The 21,076-nt window shown below is 43.3% G+C and overlaps 1 protein-coding gene across 1 annotated transcript; it reads left to right on the top strand.

Moving 5' to 3' along the window:
• The first annotated feature begins 13,221 nt into the window (after positions 1 to 13,221).
• LOC124221521 (glyoxylate reductase/hydroxypyruvate reductase) lies at positions 13,222 to 15,186 on the top strand. Its single transcript, XM_046631631.2, has 6 exons — positions 13,222 to 13,417; positions 13,728 to 13,906; positions 13,985 to 14,174; positions 14,260 to 14,423; positions 14,483 to 14,773; positions 14,846 to 15,186. The coding sequence occupies exons 1-6, from the start codon at positions 13,347 to 13,349 to the stop codon at positions 14,959 to 14,961; spliced, it is 1,011 nt and encodes a 336-aa protein (XP_046487587.1). The 5' UTR covers positions 13,222 to 13,346; the 3' UTR covers positions 14,962 to 15,186.
• Positions 15,187 to 21,076: the final 5,890 nt, after the last annotated feature.

The following is a 21,076-nucleotide window of genomic DNA, read 5'->3' as shown; positions in this document are numbered from 1 at the left end:
TAGAGTGTGAGGTTGATGGAGAAAAGCCTGCGGCGTGTAAGGTACTTCAGTCCAAGTTTCCAGCAACGCGAGAACCGTGCGAATTTCATTTCTTTGGGACAGTTTTTGAACTCAAGTTCGTGAAGGTATAATACAGGTACTCACACAGAGCTGGAAAGAATCCGGGGCTACGTTTGCCGGAATAATATGTGATCCTATGTTTGATGTGCATCGTTACAGGATTTGACAGACTGTCGAAATTGTAGGCCGACCACGAAGAGTTTGTCGCGGATATATCTGTTCTTGAAAGATGCTTCCGCTTTTCAGGTGCGAGTGATAAATGTCACTCACATAGCGCAGGTATAATCCATATAATTAGGGGCTAACAAATTATGCAATAGAAAATGTTTAATGGGAATAATAATAAGGGATGAATGACGCGAATAATTTAGGATTCGTGTTTTCTCAGGATTATCTGAAGATATATCCAAGATCTATTCGAGGAATTTTAATAAATGATACCACATCGGTTACATCGTAAGCTTCTGAAATATTATTCGAGGTATTTGCATCGCGAGCTGTATGTATATACCTAGGTAGATGGATTCCGGGTGACGTCGTGGTATATGGGTGGGAAAGGCGGAACTTCTGCAGGAACAGAATTAACGATCCTCAAATCATTCATCGACCTCAAATCACGTCTCAAATCGTAAAATATCGGTATTCGGGATAAGATCGCTTAAGCACACCATTCGAGGCATCGCCAAATTACAGTTTCAGACAAAAGTTTCCCTGAGAAAATTATCTCCTCGATGGTGTATAAACGTACAGATTCCGTACATACGTAGTTGTAGAAGGAAAGACAACGGGGCGAAACATGCATCATCGAGGGGTTGGGTCATTTGAACGGAAACAGCAGTACCGTAAACCATAGGAAAAATGGAAAAGAGTGAGAAAGATCGAAGGCGCCGTGAATATCAATGACGTATTACGCGGCACGAATCCGGGGCATGGCAGATCCGTCTGAACACACACAGACGATCATTCCTGATTTCGATCCCGCGCGGTGTTGCTCGCAGGTCCCAGGTGTCATGGATTCTCGCTAACGGTGTCTGCAGTTTGCCATCCTGTAAACAGAGTCCCAGTTTCCCTCCCCGGGTGCTTTTGTTATTCAGAATCTCGTATGATTGCCTCGATTTGTCTTTAGGAGAGCTGAGGGGGGCATCAACCAATGGAGCGCTGAGTTTTCCGCCATTCTCAGCATCGCGGGGAATGGAGTGGGATATATTATACGAGGGAGGAAAACCGGGAGTCGAGAAGACTTTTACTCGCTGCAGCCCTGTCTTCGCGGTACATTGTGCTCTCCCTCCCTCCTTCCTCTTCTACTCGACATTCGTGTCTTTCTCACCATTTGACGTTTTATCGTTCGTCGTTTGTTATCTTCTCGCGTTCTCATCGCCACCCTGGACTTCTGCCGTGAAGGAAACGCGTTGATCATCCAATAACCTTTCGCCTTTCGTCTGAAGCTCTCAACTTGTCGTATGGAATAACAGGGGTCTGGATATCAGTCAGGATCCCCGATGCGATGGACTCTGTTTTTTCATTTTTACCCTGCATAATTATTAATATAATTGGTCAACGCACTGCACCTTTCGTCCTGCAAATAATCTGCAAGAATTGGATGCTTTTATACTCGAACAACGCTCGGTGTACAATGTCTGCGTAATATGGCAAAATTTTTGCGTACTTTAACGGACGCAAAGTACAGGTACTTTCGACAGGATCTGTGCACGCTGCAAAGGTCACTGAAGACCATCAATCAAGGTAACATTGAAAGAGCGGAATATATTAGCAATTGAATCGGAATTTGTCTATTTCCCATAGACTGGCTTTTCCTTTTCAAATCTTTCGAATGATTAACTGATTTTCGCTTCAGTCAAATCGTGTAACTTCCGATTCTTTGTTAGAAAATGTATATACCGGTACAGAGCAAACCAGTTCGTGGAAATTTGCATATCAATAATCAACCTTCTTTTGAACAAGTGTTCAAATTCGAATTTAATATGAAATAACGTGCGATTCGAAGTTATATTGGCATACGCGTTCAACTTGACGCATAAAATTTTAACTCGTCCACGCGTTGACCGTCAATTTTTTAAGCGCTTCAAAATTCACGATCCTCTGTGCAAGTGAATATAATCCACGCCTTCAGATGATCCTTATCGAACTAATTATAATGCAACAATATGTTCGACGGTGCGGTCACCGGTTGTATATTACAGTCGGTAATATCGCGGAGTGCGTATAGTAATAATGTAATATATGGTGTGATCGATGAGGGCTGATTGAGTCGTAATATTGGCCCGGGTATCGCGTTGCCATCTGTCGCGTGCCTCAGTTATTACGCTCTGGTAAACATATAGGTATCAATTCATTACACTAGGCAAACTAATAAAACAACCTCCTTATGCCACCTAAAATTGTATTACCCGCAACATTTTTCGGCAAAAATCCTTTGTTCAATGCGCACCGCTCGCTGTTTCACCTTTCATCCGACCAACCAGAGTTTACCCTTAGCGTTAATTTCGTACACTCTCAACATTCCACGGTTATCAATCACAGTCTGTTCGACTTGTTCGTAACAAAGGTTATTTTAAAATAAAAATTTTCACGAGACATCGAGTAACAGATGCGGTTCAAGTGAAGTAAGAAAAAGGGTATCGTCAGCCCCCGCCGTCAAAAATCATCTAAAAAACTATCCAACAGATCAAGAGCGACTAGTATTTGAATATGATAAAATCCTTCGTTGTGTAAACGTCGGGTTGGCACTGCAACTGCTGAATCGCATTGTGCCTAGGGATGCGCGTGTGTGCACGGTATGCGGATACTTGCAGGATGGATGCAGAGAAACGAGTGGAGCGGCGGGGGGAGAAATTTCTTTTGCGACTGGATATAATACGGACAGAACGGTACGTACGCCTTTTGACGTTGGTTAATCATATATAGTGAGGATTAGGGCTATTTAACATGCTCCATATCCCTCTTATTTGCTCGGGACGTCGCTACGGGAGTCAATACAAAGCAAACACTGCATCAGGGGCGAAAAGGGGACGCCTGTAGGGTGTCGTCGACTGTCCCAGTCAAGCTCTGGTAGGAGCTGCCGCTGCCGCTGCCGCCGCCGCTGCCGCAGCCCGAGGTGGCGAGCCTGGTCCGGGCGATATACGTGACGGTCACAATGGAACCCGAGAGCCCTAGGTGAGCCGATATCCAGCTGCCTCTTCTCCTGCAGCCTCCCATCCACACCTCTCCTATACACTGCAGTCGCGTTACTGTCCGCCTCGGTTCCTGCTCTCATTCACTTCACTGTCCTGAACCAGCAGTCGGTGCAGTCATGCGTTATATTGCTGCTACTTACGGCTATAATTGCTGTATACTTCTCACAGTGTCACGTGCAGAGGCTTTCCGTGTCAAAAATTTGTCGTTGGGTGTTCGAAGTGTGCCCTACTACTGTTGAGCACTCATGGACTCATGCTTCAATCTCTTTCCTGCGATGTTTCACATCGTTTGACAATAATTCACGATTGATCCTGTGACTTTTTTTCAACGACGATATCCGCTTCGTTCCGTTTCATGACTTTGGTGATGCTAATCGAATTAGAATATGGATTGACAAGGTCTAGGTTAGAAAGAAATTAGGTAAAACCGAACCATTGGTTACCAGTACCTCTACCCTCATTAATATAAATTACACGGAACTACAATGACATTGACGTGTCACCCCTACAACCATGCATTCATGGGTACAGTATAAGTGCGCACGTATGCTTGGGGCAGAGTTGAAACTGGAATGCGCAAAATGCACGGAGACCCCTGAGCGCCATAGTCGTCAAGAGTTGGGCTAGTCCGGTTCCTCCTCCCCTCTTGGGTACGTCACAACTTACAATTCTAACACGAGCTGCAATCTACTGCATGGTTCTATCTCTCTCTCTCTCTCTGTCTGTCTCTCCTTCGCTCTGGCTCTCTCAATCCACCATATTTAACGCCATTTGCCACATTATTATTGCCCGCTTCACTCATAATTTATTGCTTGGGTGCTGCCGCTACTAACCTCTCCTCCTCTCGTCGAACTTTTTTCATCTGTAGAATTAAGCCCGGTGAATATGGGCGCAGGTATAACGTGCTTGCGTATTCTATAAAGAAAATATATATACATATACAAAATAATTGTGTTTGACGACTTCGTTTTTTCGAGATATTTGAGTCGCACGATCGAAAGAATATTTGAACGAGCTATATCAATATCAACACACATCCGTTTCGTGTGTTTGACGTACGATTTTTTTTTTTTTTTCAAACACCCCGCGATCTTAACGGACTAGCTCCGACTGGCCACAGCTCTTCTGACGTCTTCGGAAGCGCACGCGGTTTCAAACGAGGCCATAGAAACTTTGACAAATATTCATTTTTCGGTAGAAAATGAAAAGCAGAAAAACATGTTCGGTTTTTCTTTATTTTACTATCAGTGTAATTAGTTATTTCTTCACCGTGTCAAGGTGCTCAACACGAGGCCAATTTTTTCTTACAAAATCTGTGGATTTAATTTTAAAGGAATTAGCAACCGCGTTAACAAAGAGACATTCTTTAGACCTCGTGTTTATAGGATCAGTGAAATCGGCACGAACCGGTCGACGCGCCCCGGTGAGCCATGAATGAATTAGGGTAATTAGTGGCATCGTATAACTGTGGGCGACTGGGGGCTGAGAGCAGCCAATAAACTGTTCCTGCTGTTGCTCGACTGTTCCTTTACCCGGTGAATAGGTATATACGCCTACCCAAGAACTATATACAGACATCTACATAAACACGAAAGTGAGCTACTCGGTTTGCCTGGTTTCAGTTACCCGATACAGTTGTGACTGCTTATACATAGATATCAGTCGTTAAACCCGGTAGGCACGGAGCTACAATTATTTGACTGCCTAATTTAAACCCCGTTAAATAACAATATATTCACTCGGTCGCGGTGAAGTGAAACGCTCGCGTTACTACATACATACACACTGCTCTACATCCCATCGGCGAAAGCAGGTTGCAGGTTCATTTCATCCGCCAATTTGACGCCCCTTAATTAGCCAATTTATACGCAGTTTCCGACCAGCCCGAAAGCTCCTGCAGCTCTCGAACAAACCGCGATGGATTTAAGGTACTTGAATTTCATCCCGTATTATCATCATTATTTTTCAATTTTATCCCTTCTCATCAATCTCGTCGTAAAAATCGATTCCTTCTTTCACCTTACCGGGGTAATTGATCAATCGGAACACCCGTTGCGTATACGAATGCGTGAAAGGTTGATATACGGTAAAATTGATGACAAACATTCGCCCCCTGAATTAGCTGCCGCATAGTCACACCGTCGTCGGCTGCAGTCCATGCATATAAATAACAACCGCAGGGCGTTTGGACCATAAGCAGTGAAGGACGCACCTCATCCAATGCCCGGTGTCTCTTCATCCGTTACAGAGCCGGCAATGAGACCATTCGACTTCCCGGTGTGAACTCTCGACTCCCCGTTGTTCCGCGTGCGTGTAGGTATGCAGGAGCGTGTGGTGTGCGGCAAAGAGAGCCGCGACGAACGAGAGGCAAACACCGCGGAGGAAGTTGTTACCCGCCGCAGAGGGGATACGCCCCGCCCAATTTCCCCGGTCCAGAACCCAGGAAAACCAGGAGGAAACGCCCCGAACCCGACGACCAGCTACCCTAAGAGCCCTTTCGGTTCCACTCGAACCGGAATCAAGCCCTTCTACTTCTCCGCTTCCGATGGCTGCGTAAAGGACTTCCAGAGAAGAACTGATTCACTATTTAAGCACCAATCGATGCTGGCTACTCAACTTCATGGACTGAATTTCATCATCGACGTCACCTTATCCAATCGCCTTTTGCACCGCCGCCTGTTAACTGATTAATCCATTAAAGAGACGACTCGCGGTTAGGCGAGAGACCGGATGTCAGCGTCGTGAGGGAATAGTGCTGTTTCCGCCAGTCCAAATGGGGGCTTATCGTACACCGAATGTGCGTATGATAAAGCGATACGCGCATACACGTGTAAAACTGTCGTACGTGAACGCCTACTAAACGGCTAGAAGTTCACGTAAGAAAGATTTAGGTATTTTCACTCTGGCTGGCAACAATATTAAGCTGGCTACGTTCTCGCTGATTTATTACCATAAAGTTGGTATTTATAAACGCGCCTTGCGATAAAGCTCGGCTAAATCCCAGCTAAAATATAATGTTGATACACTGCCGAGGATATCTTGTTCACTTCGAGGTATAAACACATACTACCGCGTGTTACGCCTCTCCGCGGGTATACACGACCAGGTATACTATCAAAATTGCTGCACACGTAGGTTAGCGTAACAGTCGAACGGGCAGTGTAGCCACCTTAGTTTTCCGTACCCAACGAGCGGGGCAAACCAACACAGACAACAACAACACACCTATCGTGCAGGGAGTACCGCAAACACAGGAGAAGTCAGCCCCAAGCATATAGCCCGGTACTACCACCACGTATCCCATTGCACATGTAATTATCTGCATTATATAAACTCGTATTAAAATGATTTACTGCAGCCCGTTTCACGGTAATTTACCTATTTGTTCAGCGCGCCCAGTTCATGCCAGATTAACACCGCTTCAAATCGGATATCCGCGTCGCAGTAGTTACGCTGTCTCACTTTCAATGAAGAATAATTACTGTATCAGTTTCTGCTAATCTTCTGGTCGTGGTAAACAGTGAACTGGAAAGGCCTTCTGGCAACCCGTCCGTTACCGTTACTGGTACTATCAGCACTCTGATTTACGTCGAGGACATTGAGGCAAGACGTCACTACCTACGACATTTTGAGAATGGAGTGCAGGGCTTGAGATAAGCGGACCTGCGACGTTGGTGCCAAAGTGACGTTTTCCCTCGACGTGTCTACTAATTGATACTAATGCTCTCTCCCTGCCGGGTTTGCCCAGCACCCCTGGTTACCCCGCACGGCACTGGGGGGCCAAGCCGCAGTCTGTAAGTGCGTGTTTAGCGCAGCTATACCCTCTCATCCCACTCGCCAGATGCCGCAGTTAAACCCTCGATTAAGTGCCCTTCGCAATCCCTCCCTCTCTCTTTTCCGCTCCTCGTGACCACCTCCAACAACTCTCAAACATGCAGGTTGAGGTCGAGCACTCCAGAAAACGGTCTGGAACTCGATACGGATTGAAAACCGCAACTTCCGCCAAGAGGATGCGACAGAATATATGCATCACTTATGGTCACTACAACTGCGGTTGTTACCACTTTCATAAATTCCGTATTCTCTAATCTGACTTTGGATTCTTTGTATAAAGCAATTCACGACTAAAATCCAACTTCGAGCAAGTTTTGGAGAGAACGTTCAACACTCGGAAAACTTCACTATATAAAAATTAATTTTTACGCAAATCAACGCACCTCCGAACCAACTGGTCGTGGACGTAACCTCCGATTACACATACGGAATATGACTACATAAATGAAGCAAACTATGACCACGACTGGTACTACAGTGACCAAAACCGGTACATCTACGCTACTGGGATAGATTAATCAGGTACAAGAACTGCAATTTCTGCGCGAATGCAGTTGAAACAAAAAAGTCACATGATCGTATTCAAGATTAAACTGGCTCGTCACGGGTTAAAAGTAGAGGCCGCTTGAAAACAAGGAAACGGCCCTTTTGCCCGTCGCACCCCAGGCGCTTGGCTTGCCCATTGTCAAACAAGGGCCACATCGAGTCGGGGGTGTGGATCGTGAACCTCGCAGTCACTGCAGCAAGCGGTCGAATAAATTGATCCCCGGGCTTATTACGTCGGTCGAGCCCTCATATTGCGAAATGTCAGTGGATGGACGGGAATAAGTAGACAGCGAGTGTGTGCAACCACTCCCATGTATTATCGCGCCATATGATGCCTTATTACATTAGCATAATCCCACGGACGGCACAAAGGGCCGATCCTTGCAAAGTCGAAACGGGAGCAGTGGCGGCGGCGGCTCGTCGTCACCTATCCAGCTCGGTTAACTCGGATCTCGATAAACCAAAGGCGACCGACCGTTTGCTGGTCGCGGGCAACAAAATCAATAGCAAGGCGAACGCCGCCTCCCCCGACACACCGCCCCCCGCGGCTCTCGGAAAACCGAGATTCGCGGATATTGTGGATTGAGAAACTTCTTGGACAACCGTTGCCACACCATCAACCACGCGCGTCCGACTACCGGAGCAACGACACCGCAGATCGACACGAGCAGCGACCTCTTCGCGAGGGGAAACCGGGAACTCGATCATCCCTCACTTCGCTCCCCCGCACGTTTCTCCGTACAGTTGGAATCCCTAAATTTTGCCGTTTCAATTTTCCGTCTTCGCGGACACTTGTTTTCAGCAAGAGTGAGACCGGAGAAAAAAATCTGAAATATCTACCGTGGAGGGCGAAAAGCGGTAAGAAAAAAGAAAGAGGTCAAGCGAGGGCAGCGAGTTAAGAGAAGGCAGGGAAAGAAGAACGGACTCGTTCGGTGCATCCGCCGCTTACCGCGCTTCGCCTCGCAACATTAATTAAGAGCCCTAATGACGCCGTAAAATGTTAATTCCAGGGGCTCTATTACAGCCTCTTAGGAAGTCGCTGCCCCCTCCGTTTCTCGGCCCTCAAAACGAACGACGATGTCCCTTTGCGGCAACCAACATCTACGTATAGCAAACAAATTATGATCCGTCGTTAAAGACATGTCGTTTTTCATATTTTTCGTTTTTTATTCGTCGCGACTTGCGTATTGATTTAAAAAGACAGACTGCAGAATTGTGTCCAATTTCCTTCAATCATTTCAAAAATCATCCGAACAAGGTGATTCTAATTCCCTGGAGGAGAATAAGAGCTAGGGACCCCAGAATACCCCATAGCAAAAGTCTCGCTGCGCGGAGCTATCTTATATTCCGAATGAGTTTTATTTTCCACCGGTTGGCTATTAACTTTTACGTGGTACGTTTACTTTTTAATCTCGAGAAAAAAAGAAGACCTTTCCCCGCGTATATTTTTAATTTAATCCCCTCTCTGACCCCTTCTATCCCCCTTTCTTGCACAATCCTCGCCCACACCGACGCAGGCCTCCATTTTCCGTCATAACCATACACCCGTTATGTGCCTCGTACTTGGATGCAGCAAGAGCTAAAACGTACCAGTTCTAGCTCTATTTATGCGATGCGGTGCACCGGAGGACAGCCTCTGGAGATACTCACTCACTACAGCGAGCTCAGCAAGCAACGCCTTGGCTGAATTGAGCGGTATCAAGAAGGCAAGCGTCTTAATTAATCCACTGCAGCTCGATGAGGGCTGCTGAATTCAGACAGACAATTTATGCTCGCAGAGAAGCTAGTGAAAATGAATAAAAAAAATAAAAAAATACCATCACGCACATACGTTTCCGAGTAAAAAGACAGGAAAATCCACACCCATTAAGAATGTCTGTTAAGCTGGAGTGTAAACGCGAGCCGGTTGTGAATCTCGGTTAAAAAGTACAAGGTGGAATTTTGTAACACAGGGGTAACCCGCATGTAAATGAAAGCCGAGTAGAAGAATGATCTCTTTTTAATTCAACACGACCCTCGAGTTTTATTGCTCGGGCGAAAGGAGAGAGAAAGAGAGAAAGAGAGTAAAGGAGGAGACCGCCGCGAAGTGGGATCGCTTGTTTTTATACCGGCGTATAACACGACGCCGCCATTACGTTTAATCTGGCGCAAAAATGCTGAATATAAACCTTAATATAAAGAAGGTTGCGAGCGCGGCCGCTGGTCGAGGGTAGACGAACGGAGGAGGAAACGGCCGGAGAGAAAGAGGAGTGCAAATGAAGCTCCAAGGATCACCCGCGCCCTCTCCTCTCCTCTCCTCTCTCTTTCTGCATCCACCTCTTCAGCAAGAGTTTTCTCCGGCCCCTCGACACCCGAGCACTAGCTTTTATCTCCTCGACTTTTCCACAAGCCGGCAACCTGGATGGTTAGTTGCCTGCGTCGCCTCCACCTTCTACCCATCTTCTCAGTTTTAAAAATTCCCTTGGTACTGTATTTTATACCATTTTTCGCCCGCATACGTGTACCTCTTATCTGTGTCCAAACAATAAACTGATTTTAATCGTAATAGTATAATATGAACATGTATAAGTATTGACCTTTTTGACATGAATCCATTTGCCTCTTACAGATGTAAACTCCGAAAGAATTTAGTCCTGAGAAAGTGCGAATAGCATCTAAGATTTTTAAAGGTGTTATGACGAAGAATCGATACGGACGTATGATTTCAAAAACTGCAGTTTAAAGGAATATGACATCAATCGTCACAAATGAAGTGTATAATGTGAAAGGTGCACAAGTTTGGTAAAGTGAGATTTCACCGTCATCATCTTTCCCGAACCTCTGTGGACAAAGTAACCATTTGTCAAGATCCCCGTGTACAATCCATCTCCACAACTATACTTGTCACACTGCCAGCCATGAGAAATTCTACCATAGACACAATCATTGATTTATGTTTACTACATCAACAGCATTTTAGTCACGAATATAGTAACAAAATCATCTTACAATCCATGTTTCAAACTGTACACTTGCAAAGTTCAATACAATCCACGAACGCATTACGTAGCTACCGACGTACGTACGTCATCACGGTTTGCATCACTGGGTTTCGGAGTTCGAGCATCATAGGGTGAAAAACATTGAACCCCGTGCAAAAGCGGAATCAATGGAGGGTAATTAACAACAGGTGGAATCGCCCACTCCACCCCGGTCCGCCTCAACCGACTCGACCAACTCGATGCGGGGCTTGTATCGCAGGGCTGCATTTGCACGAGCTTTAGGCTATCGAGCGACGATAGGTTTATAGCACTGCGGTGAGCCGCGCCAGGTCACCCTGATGCAGGCTCGCGTGTCGCCCGGCTCGATCTCTCGACGTTTGCTTCCAATTGTAACCTGCTTCCAATCGACGCTGACCAACAACTTGGCAAACCCCGAAGTCAGTGACTCTCGATTTGTTCGACGCTTCACTCCGACCTTCGAGTCATCGACTCGAGAAAATCACGGTGCAATTGTAAATGGTGTGCAGACTCGTGTCTTTTCGGTTCATTCGACATTACATCACCCGGCCTTGTCATAAAAGGAATTATAGGTATGAACTTTGATTAATCTTTGTTTTCGTCGGAGTGAAAAACTGGGGAAAATCAAATGAATATCCTGCGTGTTCGAGGAAAGTGACGAGCCAGACACACCCGATTCACTGCTTTGAGAGTTACTGCTCGAGTGACGCGTATCTCCTGGTCCAGATAACTGTACGGGGATGGTTTCCGGATCCAGGCTTGGGCACGCTGATCCCCTCCACTTTATGCGAGTCTATTGCGGTGACAACCCATTCGATCCCGAGCCGACAATCCGGTGAATTCCAATTACAGGTATTCGGAGCCGGAGAGTGATTGCCATGGTATCGTGATCATTTGATGCAATATATTTTAATGGTAGTTCTACCACTCGCTGGTTTCCGCACTTCTTAGATGAGAGATGAATGTAACTCCTCGGAGGAAAAACTTCTGATGCGATTACGCCATGCAGGGGTGTAGCCGCTATATACCCTGCACCGATGTATAATACAGTTTTTGCCCGTTGAGGAACACGACTCTGACAGCAATTACTATAGTGAAGCCACCGCAACTATCCTGTTTAGCCATCCTAGCAATCCTATCAGATTAAACCCGCGTCTCCGAACTAATCCTCAGATCGAGGTTTTGTCGGTTAGCAGGCCTTGGCTTTGGCTTTGGCGCATCTCATCAAAACTTAAACTACATGCACACTTCTATCTCCGACAGTATGTGTCTAGGAATACCTATTTCTAGGCAATCATATTCTCCAGCATACAGTATACGTGTAACTTGGATTCTAATCCAGCTAGTCACTCGAGGCGTTGCGATGTAGCTCGGTAGCAAAAACTTGAGACTAGTTGGCGGCGTCTATGCGTGGTTGAAAAGATGAAACTTCAAGCGAATTGTGGCTGGGTTAAATTTCGATCGGTTTTATGCCAACCATCGACAACTTCAAAGTAGGATTTTTGAAAACGCTTTCTATCTATACCTCTAATTGATTTTTCGGAGGGGGAAAATCGCGAAGAACCGATCCTGCCACCGCTGCGTCTTGGATCAAATATGAATTTCACGACAGAGGAATGGGAACGGAAGTGGAAGGAACCATGAATATCCGAGCATCAGACGCCCTCTGGGACATGAAAAACTGCGAGGATCTTGAATAATAAGGCGACTCCCGGTGTGATTCCCAATCTGCCGAAGGAGCCCAAGCTGAGAGACCAGGTGCGCCCAACGGTCGAATCGTTTTATTCCCAAGCCCGAAACTCTGCCCACCCCCTTTCCCCGACCTTCTTCACATTTATATTCGTGTAATACGAATGGCTATTCATTTTTGAACGCGTTTTTCATCGGGCCAACTGAGTAGTGAAAACTCTCGCAGATTTTCGGTTGTTCCATTCCAGCAAACAATGTCGATAGATTTGGCGGATCATCATTCTTCAATCACTGTGATCCTTCAGGAGAATCAAATCATTCCGTGGGCGTGATGGAGAGGGAAGAGAATCCTTCGACGATTATATAATTTAAAATAGCGTATTATGAAACTTATATATATTTAGACGTGTGTTTATCTCGACGATGTTGTGTGAGTTTAGCAAAAAACGGTTTTACGTAACTTATCCCAAGCTTTTATCACACTTAAAACATCCAACTTCAATCCAGCTCTATGCGGGCAGTCTCACTCCATTGCCCTCACCCGTTTTTCTTCTTCTAATTATCTCCACCTCCTTTTTTAGCGAAAGCACAATCACTCGGTTTGTCTAGCTGGCAGTCACGGTGAAATAATCAAGCATCCGTTGTTCAAGTATCCAAAATATTGTCAAACCAGATGTTCTTGGTGGGTAAACTTGACGTAGTTATCAGTTATCGGCTCGCTGGTGATATTTTGACCCACTGAAGACTGGCAATCGATAATTCCTCAAACAAAATGAATTCAGATCATATCTTCACCTTATCTTTTATCGGTGATTGAATATGTGCGTTGAACAGGCCTTCTGTCAGATCGTTGTGAATGTCACGAAGAAGATTGGGGCAAGTTCGCACGATGCGATTTGTCTGGCAATTCGTCACAGGTGTAAATTTCCTCGCGATTCGTAGGCGTGAACGTTGTATTGCTCTGCAGCGACCTCGGTAGGTCACGAGACAAAAGTATGTGGCACATGTCATACTACAAGCGAAGATGATTCGGCCACGTGTTCTAGTGACAAGTACGGATATGATGCAGCCAGGGATCGAGCTGCTGAAAAAAACGTGAGTTAGTGAAGATTTTAGTTTGCTGAATAAAAAGATCTCGAGGAGCTTTCACGAGTCGATCACAGAGAACAAAGAACGTCTTTCCTCCGCGTTGGAAAAGCACTCTTACTCCCGTGTCGAATGGTCGATTGTACGCCTCCTCGCGGTGCCGCTAGCTTTTAAGCCAGCATTAAGCTCGGGTCCACCGAGTGCCGACCGGCGTGCGGTAATACAGACATCTTTGTTCGTTGCGATCGGTCCTTTACCAGTGGTGAAACATCCAGTAGTGAAATTTCCACCATGTCGATTGATGACCGGTGCACTGTAGATGCGAGGTCTTGCTATGTCCCGTGCCAGAGCTCACGCGAGAGGAAATTTCGGCCGGTTATCCGGGGCCCGTGCAGAGCAGAGAAGATCTTCTAGGACACCTCAAGAACTCCTGTCCGATCGATGGGATTGTTTGGTCCAACAAAGTCCGTTGCGACGCGGAAATGCTCGATCTAGCTGGTACGAATCACGATCATTGTGGTAATGATGTTCCAGCATATTGTTGAAAAGTCAAAAATCCCGTTCACGATCTGACAGGTCCGAGTCTCAAAGCGATCGTCACCATGTCTTCGGGGTTTGATCACATGGATGTAGATGAGATCAGACGTCGCGGAATTCAAGTTGGGCGGTCGCCCTTTGCTCTTGACGCGGCCGTCGCGGAAGTCGGAGTGATGCTGGCCCTCAGTGCTAGTCGGCGAGCCCACGAGGGGCGCCTCATGATCGAACGGTCGGTATCAACGTGCACCTGAACTTTGAACCCCTTCGACCAGCTCGATAAAAACCCACCTTCCACTTTCAACTTGTCTCATCAGAGGCCAGTGGGAAAGCAGACCGCAGTGGCTGTTGGGGCACGGACTTAAAGGTGCGACCGTTGGTATCGTAGGACTGGGTGGTATAGGTCGAGGAATTTTGAAGCGGCTGTCTAACTTCGAGGTCGAACACTTCCTCTACACTGGACGATCTCGCAAACCAGCTGGTAATCCTAAATCATACCATTTGCTACACATCTCAAAAAATTTTAACTTGTTCAAACAGACGATGAATTCGGGGCCAAATTTGTGCTTCTGGATGACCTACTGCGTCAGAGCGATTTCGTGTTTGTGACTTGTGCACTGACCAACGAGACTCGCCAATTGTTCGACGCTGAAGCGTTTGCGAAAATGAAGAGGACGGTTGTTCTGGTGAACGTCGCTCGTGGACCAATCGTTGATCATTCAGCACTGATACAGGCTCTACGCGATGGGACCATATTTGCAGCTGGCTTGGATGTTACTGACCCTGAACCACTTCCGGCTAGTAGCGAACTTCTTCAAGTTCCAAATGCTGGTAAAATTAATCACATACAGGCGGCAACCATCTGAGGGTTGTTTCGATTTTCAACCACCTTTCTTTTTACAGTCATCACTCCGCATATGGGTAGCTGCACTGTTGAAGCAAGGGCAGATATATCTGTATTAGCAGCGCAAAGTTTACTGCTCGCACTTTCGGGTGAACCGATGCCGTATCCTTTATGAAACGAGCTACTTACGTTCCGCATGTAAATTATCGCGAATCAGAGATGTTGGTCAATGAAACCGTTTTTCTCCATCTCATAAACAGCTATCTCAGAATAAATAAATTTATCGCGTTTTTACTGGAGTGGATTCATTCAAACCTCAGTTGATACCCACACTGTAAATTTGAATTAGCTGGATAAAAGTCCCTTGGTTCTCAATATGGGGCACCCGTACAATCGGCCATTAGAGGAATTGGTGTTTTCGTGAAAAGTGTTAAGCAGATTGCCGCTCCACCAAGCTGCACCCCCAGTCTGTCTTCGGTTGTTTTATGTCTCCATTAGCATTCGTTCCCTCTCGACAAAGACGTACGTACAGTACCTTACTTCTGCGGTTTGTCGCCGCGACGCCTCTGGAGTGTAGGCTAAGATTTATTAGCAGCCCCCCTAGATCCCGCTAAATCTAAATTCCCAAAGCCGTTAGCCCCTCGCCCTCAGCGCCGGATAAAGTGGGCTGCGACAAATCGACCCACAACTTTACTTTCACACATGGTTATTACACGTTTCTCTACACATTTTATCCGCGGTGTATATTCGAAGTCGGCAAACCGTTATAACATAAATCCGCATGGTCGTAGATACACATTTATCTGGACGTAGGGGAGAGGCGAGTAAAATGAGCCCCCTGTAAAATGAAATGGGATATTACAAAATGTCGACAACGATTGAAATGTATTTTCAAGCCAAATACAGAAATAATTGCATTGGCGAAATTGATCTAGCGTTATTCATCCATTAAGGGCCCAATATGTATATCTATATATACATTAGAGGATATAAAACTGCATAGATACATACGTTCCGACTAAACACTACTCATATTTTTATTCGATCAAAGATACAGTACCGCGAATATTGTTCAATCGCTAATTACATACTACGAGAAAAATTTATTACACTGTAGAAATAATCTATCATCGATACGTTTTTCTATGAATAACTTCTCAGTGCTTGATAATAATTGATCTGTATAAACGGATGGTGGATTATATTGATGTTCAAATAATTCGGACACAAAACCTGAAAACGTTAATCGTAACAGCTTGAAAGTTATTTTATGTAATCAATTTAAGAAATGATTATAATTTTTCGAATATAATCAGATGATTTGGTGGACGTATAAATTGTTTATTCTTGGTAAGTAAAATACAAAGTCTTCTCTCACTTTCAACGGTTGATGACAAACAATTCAATATTTAAATAAGGAGCTGCAGTGTTTCTTACACAAAATCAAACGTGTCGTCTACATCTACTATATTCCTGATCAAACTGAATTATTATAATTTTATTTGTTTTTAATCATAATCAAGAGAATGCCTCAATGAAATTGTGAAAATGTTGTGCTTCGCAGGGTCCCTACCATATACCTGACTGCAGTCGTCGTCGTTAAAAAAGCGGGGAAACAATAAACAACCCAATAACGTTTTTCTATTTCCTTTCAAAAACCCATGCCTTATCGACGTCCAAAGAGAACAGCTTGATCCGAATGAACCCCGTCATCCCGAGACTGCAACAACTGCACGACGGTGCGAGTCTGACATGCAGAAAGCTTCTTGAGTTCACTCTGCAGAAGAAGGGAGTCACCCTATAGTCGATTATTTTCCAACACTCACACTTCAAAGAATTTATTCCGGTCCAACGTACCATAAGTGCGTGGCAGGCTGCAGCTAAAGCTTTCGCGTTTGTTAAACAGCTTCCTTCGTCCGATGGAGATCGTTTTCCGGGGTTCCAGTCCCGCGAAAATGTCACCTGAAAGTCCTTTTTTTCAAATTTGAGCCTACCAATTTTCTATCTCTCTACCCTACGCTGACTCAGACGTACCTGGCCACTACCGATCCTCGTAGAATAAACCAAAACCAAGATAAACATGTACCATAACGATACTCCTCTCATTATGTCTTGTCTCAGCATTTCATTCGTGCTGCACAAAATGAGTTCGAAGGGATTAGAAATACGTAAAGTGATGTTTTTGATACCGTATCTTACAACTGGAGGATATGATTATGCACACAACGAATTTCGACAGAGAAGGAGGTGTTGGAATTGAACTGCGATTTTAATTGAGCTTTTCCTCAAGCTCCTGATTTCTGATTACGTAAAGACCGTTTGGCAAAAATCGTCATATAGTGCACTGATTCATTTAGACATGATATTTTCGATGAAAATCTTGGTGCAGGTATCAACTTGCATAGTCCGTGCATAATTAAGATGCTCGTTGGTAACCATTTGCAAAATATCGAATAGTATTTTAGCAACATTAAACCATTATAATCATCCAGTAGACAGGATGACACCGAGTAAATTTTCTAATTATGGCTCCTCTAATTAGCCCTTAACTATATTTTCATGTCAGTTACCGCAAAACACAGTTCTGAGTATGAGATGAAATGAGTTTTGCAGCTGCTATCCGATAATCTAACTCATGTATAATAACTATTGTTTATGGATTTAGTCTTGTGACTTTAATGTAATTCAATTCTTCAAAAGTATTCATTCGCTCCCGTGATTAAAGCAGTTTCCTAATTATAATCTCAACAGCTTCACCACACTTGCATCTCTTGCAAGTTTTATATAATATACATTAAGGTGGTCTAAAAGTTGTAAATATAAAATACATGTAGTTTTTATAACAAGTTATTTCGTTTTCTATGACATTGGTATAAATTAAGAGACCGATTCGAAACTTGGCAGAGTTGTTGCTTGTAATAATAGAAACAAACCGTGAAAATTTCAAAATTTCATTGTCATTTTATAATATATTTCTTTCATAAATATATAAGCTTAATAGGATCACTTTTATTAGGCTTGTATATAAGGGAACAATAATTATAAAGTTTTCAAATTTTCAGGGTTTGTCCCTAATATTATTAGCAACAACTCTGCCAAGTTTCAAATCGGTCCCTCAATTTATACCAGTCATACAAAACTAAATAACAGGTTATAAATACTACACATATTTTACATTCATCACTTACAGAGCTTAGCGGCACGTGTTCCAGTTGACAGATAGGCTTGAAACTGTACACAGATTTTTTTTTAATGATTTGGAACAGATCTGGGCCACGTCCCAATAAAAAATTTTTTGACCCCCAAATAAAACATATATATTAGGATATGCCAAAAAAAAAACAAACTATTTTTTTCAAACGCGCATCAAAATTTCGGTAGAGCATCTCAAATAGTATATCTCATCCAAATATGAGCTCGTAATATTGATAGTTGTTTATTTTATTTTTTCCATTTAAATAAAACAAAGAAAATCGGAAAAATTAAAAAAAAAAAATTTCTTCCAAACGGTTTGACTTATAAACTATCTAAATACAGATTCTTATCGTAAATTACACGCTCTATAAAAAATACTAAGATAAAATTTTTCTAACTCTAGACTAACATTGAGTCATATGCGAATATCTCGCGATCGGTTAGAGTTAGGAAAATTTTGTCTCTATATTTTTTTATGGAGCGTGAAATTTTCGACAAAAATCTGTATTCAGATAGTTTAAACGTCTAGCCATTTACGAGTAAAATAAATTCAAAATTTTTCCGTCTTTTTTTACGTGTTATTTGAATGGAAAACGAAAAAAACAAAATAAGCACTTCTAATCATCAATATTATGGGGTCATACTTGGATGAGATATAGTATTTGAGATACTCGTTCGAAATTTTGATGTGCGTTTGAAAAAAAAAATAATCTTTGTTTTCGGCACACCCAAATATATATATACACATATTGTCACGACAGTAAAGAATGTACTCACGTACTGATTCAAAATATCAGGGTATTGAGATATCGTTTGAAACTCTTCTTCAGATGTCGTAATTCATCTGACCGCAACCGGAGAATTCCCGCTTTATATATCTCGGGATCGTCGTCGAAGCCCCCGCATCCCCCTGAATGCGCCGTGGCTTTTTCGCCCGCGTCTGTCAAATATTCATATTCAAATCGCTTTCCCGTCTCACTGATAAATCTGCGGGGTAATTTTTTCCTTAAACAGCTTATTTGCTCCAGGTGAAATGATTGAATGCTAACAAAAAGTATCGAAAATACGTATTGGGCGGAAAAAAAAAATATGTTGTTTTAATCCTAATATTGAGAAGGCGGATATAATCACTGCGATAAAATAACTGAGGTTGTGCAAAATTACGTGTTATCTCTCAAACTAGGAGCTGCACGGAACATAAAAGAACGAAATTCAAATACAGAAGACGAGGATTGACTTTGACAAACGTAAAATAAACTGTAACGGACGTTTATAAAATGAATCGTAGGTGGCGAGGGTGGCGTTGAAGTTTAATTAGTTATGAATGTGGTGTCAGGGTTCATTACAATCGGAAGAATCGCCAAAGTGTCACGGCATCGTGATACTTTTTTAAAACGTAGTATTATATCTACCCGATTTCCATTCGTTAATAGGTAGATTTCTGATCCGCATAAAATTAACTTGGACCAGATGTCGGACCTTTTGGAAACTTTAAAAAAATCAATTTCCCGCTGATACAACAACATTTTTATTGTATCTTGAATTCCCCGATCGCCCGCAAATCTGTACGGTCACATCCTCGATTGTACCAATAATTGTATCCTCTCTTGTCTGTATTTATAAATCAGTTACGACAGAGTCTGTTCCGATTTCCATAAGACTTAGGCATTGGTAAAGGAACAAGGAAATGATAGTAATTTTATAACCATGCTATCGACAGTACTTGAAACAAGTCAGAGCAGTAATCGTATCAATATATATCTATTTACACCTGCCGCATCTTTATGTCGACTAAAAATCTCTCGCCCACAATATCTCTGAAGCGACAATACCTGTATACAAATATAGGTGCAGACACATTAATCCCTCAGAACTTATGCATACATACTATAATAAATAAGTAATCTCCACAATTTAAGGAAAAGGATCGATATGTATTGAGAGTTATTCTTGATCGTGGTAATTCCATGTATTTCCTTTTACGGAACCCGTGATCTCTGAATAGACAAATCCTTTAATACACTTAGAAGCCGGATCAAACGTCTCCTCTGGAGAAGTAAGCCTGACAATCGTATCCAAAAATAGCTTGTGCAGAAGACGGGATAGAAGAAAATCGGTGCGCGATTCAGTTTATATCAAAACCGCGTTACTCTTATTTTCATTTTATCGCGAAATGAAAAAGAAAAATGTTGAGAAACATCTCTCAATCGGTTCCTGCTTCACCGATGTTTACTTAGGGATCAAAAGCAGTTGCAGAGCACGCGAGAACCGCATCGTGGCTAGTTTACCAAATATTGGCACTCCCCCGATGGTGGCACTAAACAAATAAGCATTATTATACCTCTGTTAGATTCTAATGCGAATTGGTTGCACCATCGTTTCCACCGTTTACCTCAACAGTTAGCTTTACTATAATCGAGCAAGCTGAATCTTGTGTAACGCATTTATAAAGATCTATTATGTAGTATAAGTTATGGTATTTGATAACGGGAAATAACGTAATAGATTTAATCTACGGGGTGTACTGAGAGAAATTTTTAGTTTCGGTTACTGCTCAGTCCTTAACTATTTTCATTTTATTCCACAATCGAAAAATACAGTTCTAGGTAGAAAATGAAAATTAGTTTTGTAGCTCTTACTAGAAAGTCTAGTATCCGTTACTATTCTTTCCCATTACGATCACTGTTACTATATTTTCTTGTAACTGTTGCGAAAATTTAATGCTTGTGCATCAAGAAATTGATGTTAAAGCCTTATTTAACTATAAAAGTACAGCAAGCCGAACAAACTGATTTTGAGTTGCAATTACCAAAACAAGATCGACGATAGCGCAAAATGGTTACGTGTACCTCGTTTTTCGTAATTCCAACAATATACAAACAGTTCTTGCAACGATACCTGTTTCACGGAATTTTTCTAGTTACTGTAAGAAATGGAATTTTTCTCAGTGCGAGGAGAAAGTATGAAAACCCCTAAATTCTGGCAGTGTTCGGTGAAAAAAAAAATTACACACAAAACTACACATTATAGTCCTCCATATACACAAGTGCTTGAAGAGAAGAAACTTCTTACTCACACATAAACCGGGCACAGAA

Source organism: Neodiprion pinetum, chromosome 6 (genome assembly GCF_021155775.2).
Source record: "Neodiprion pinetum isolate iyNeoPine1 chromosome 6, iyNeoPine1.2, whole genome shotgun sequence".
NCBI classification, from domain to species: domain Eukaryota; kingdom Metazoa; phylum Arthropoda; class Insecta; order Hymenoptera; family Diprionidae; genus Neodiprion; species Neodiprion pinetum.
Note: the sequence above shows the minus strand (reverse complement) of the source record. Positions and strands in the feature narration are given on the sequence as shown.

Coding starts and splice junctions, on each gene's coding strand:
- LOC124221521 (XM_046631631.2), top strand. CDS start 13,347: ATGATTCGGCCACGTGTTCTAGTGACAAGTACGGATATGATGCAGCCA. Junction 13,907..13,984: donor GGAAATGCTCGATCTAGCTG/GTACGAATCACG, acceptor ACGATCTGACAG/GTCCGAGTCTCAAAGCGATC. Junction 14,774..14,845: donor TCTTCAAGTTCCAAATGCTG/GTAAAATTAATC, acceptor TTCTTTTTACAG/TCATCACTCCGCATATGGGT.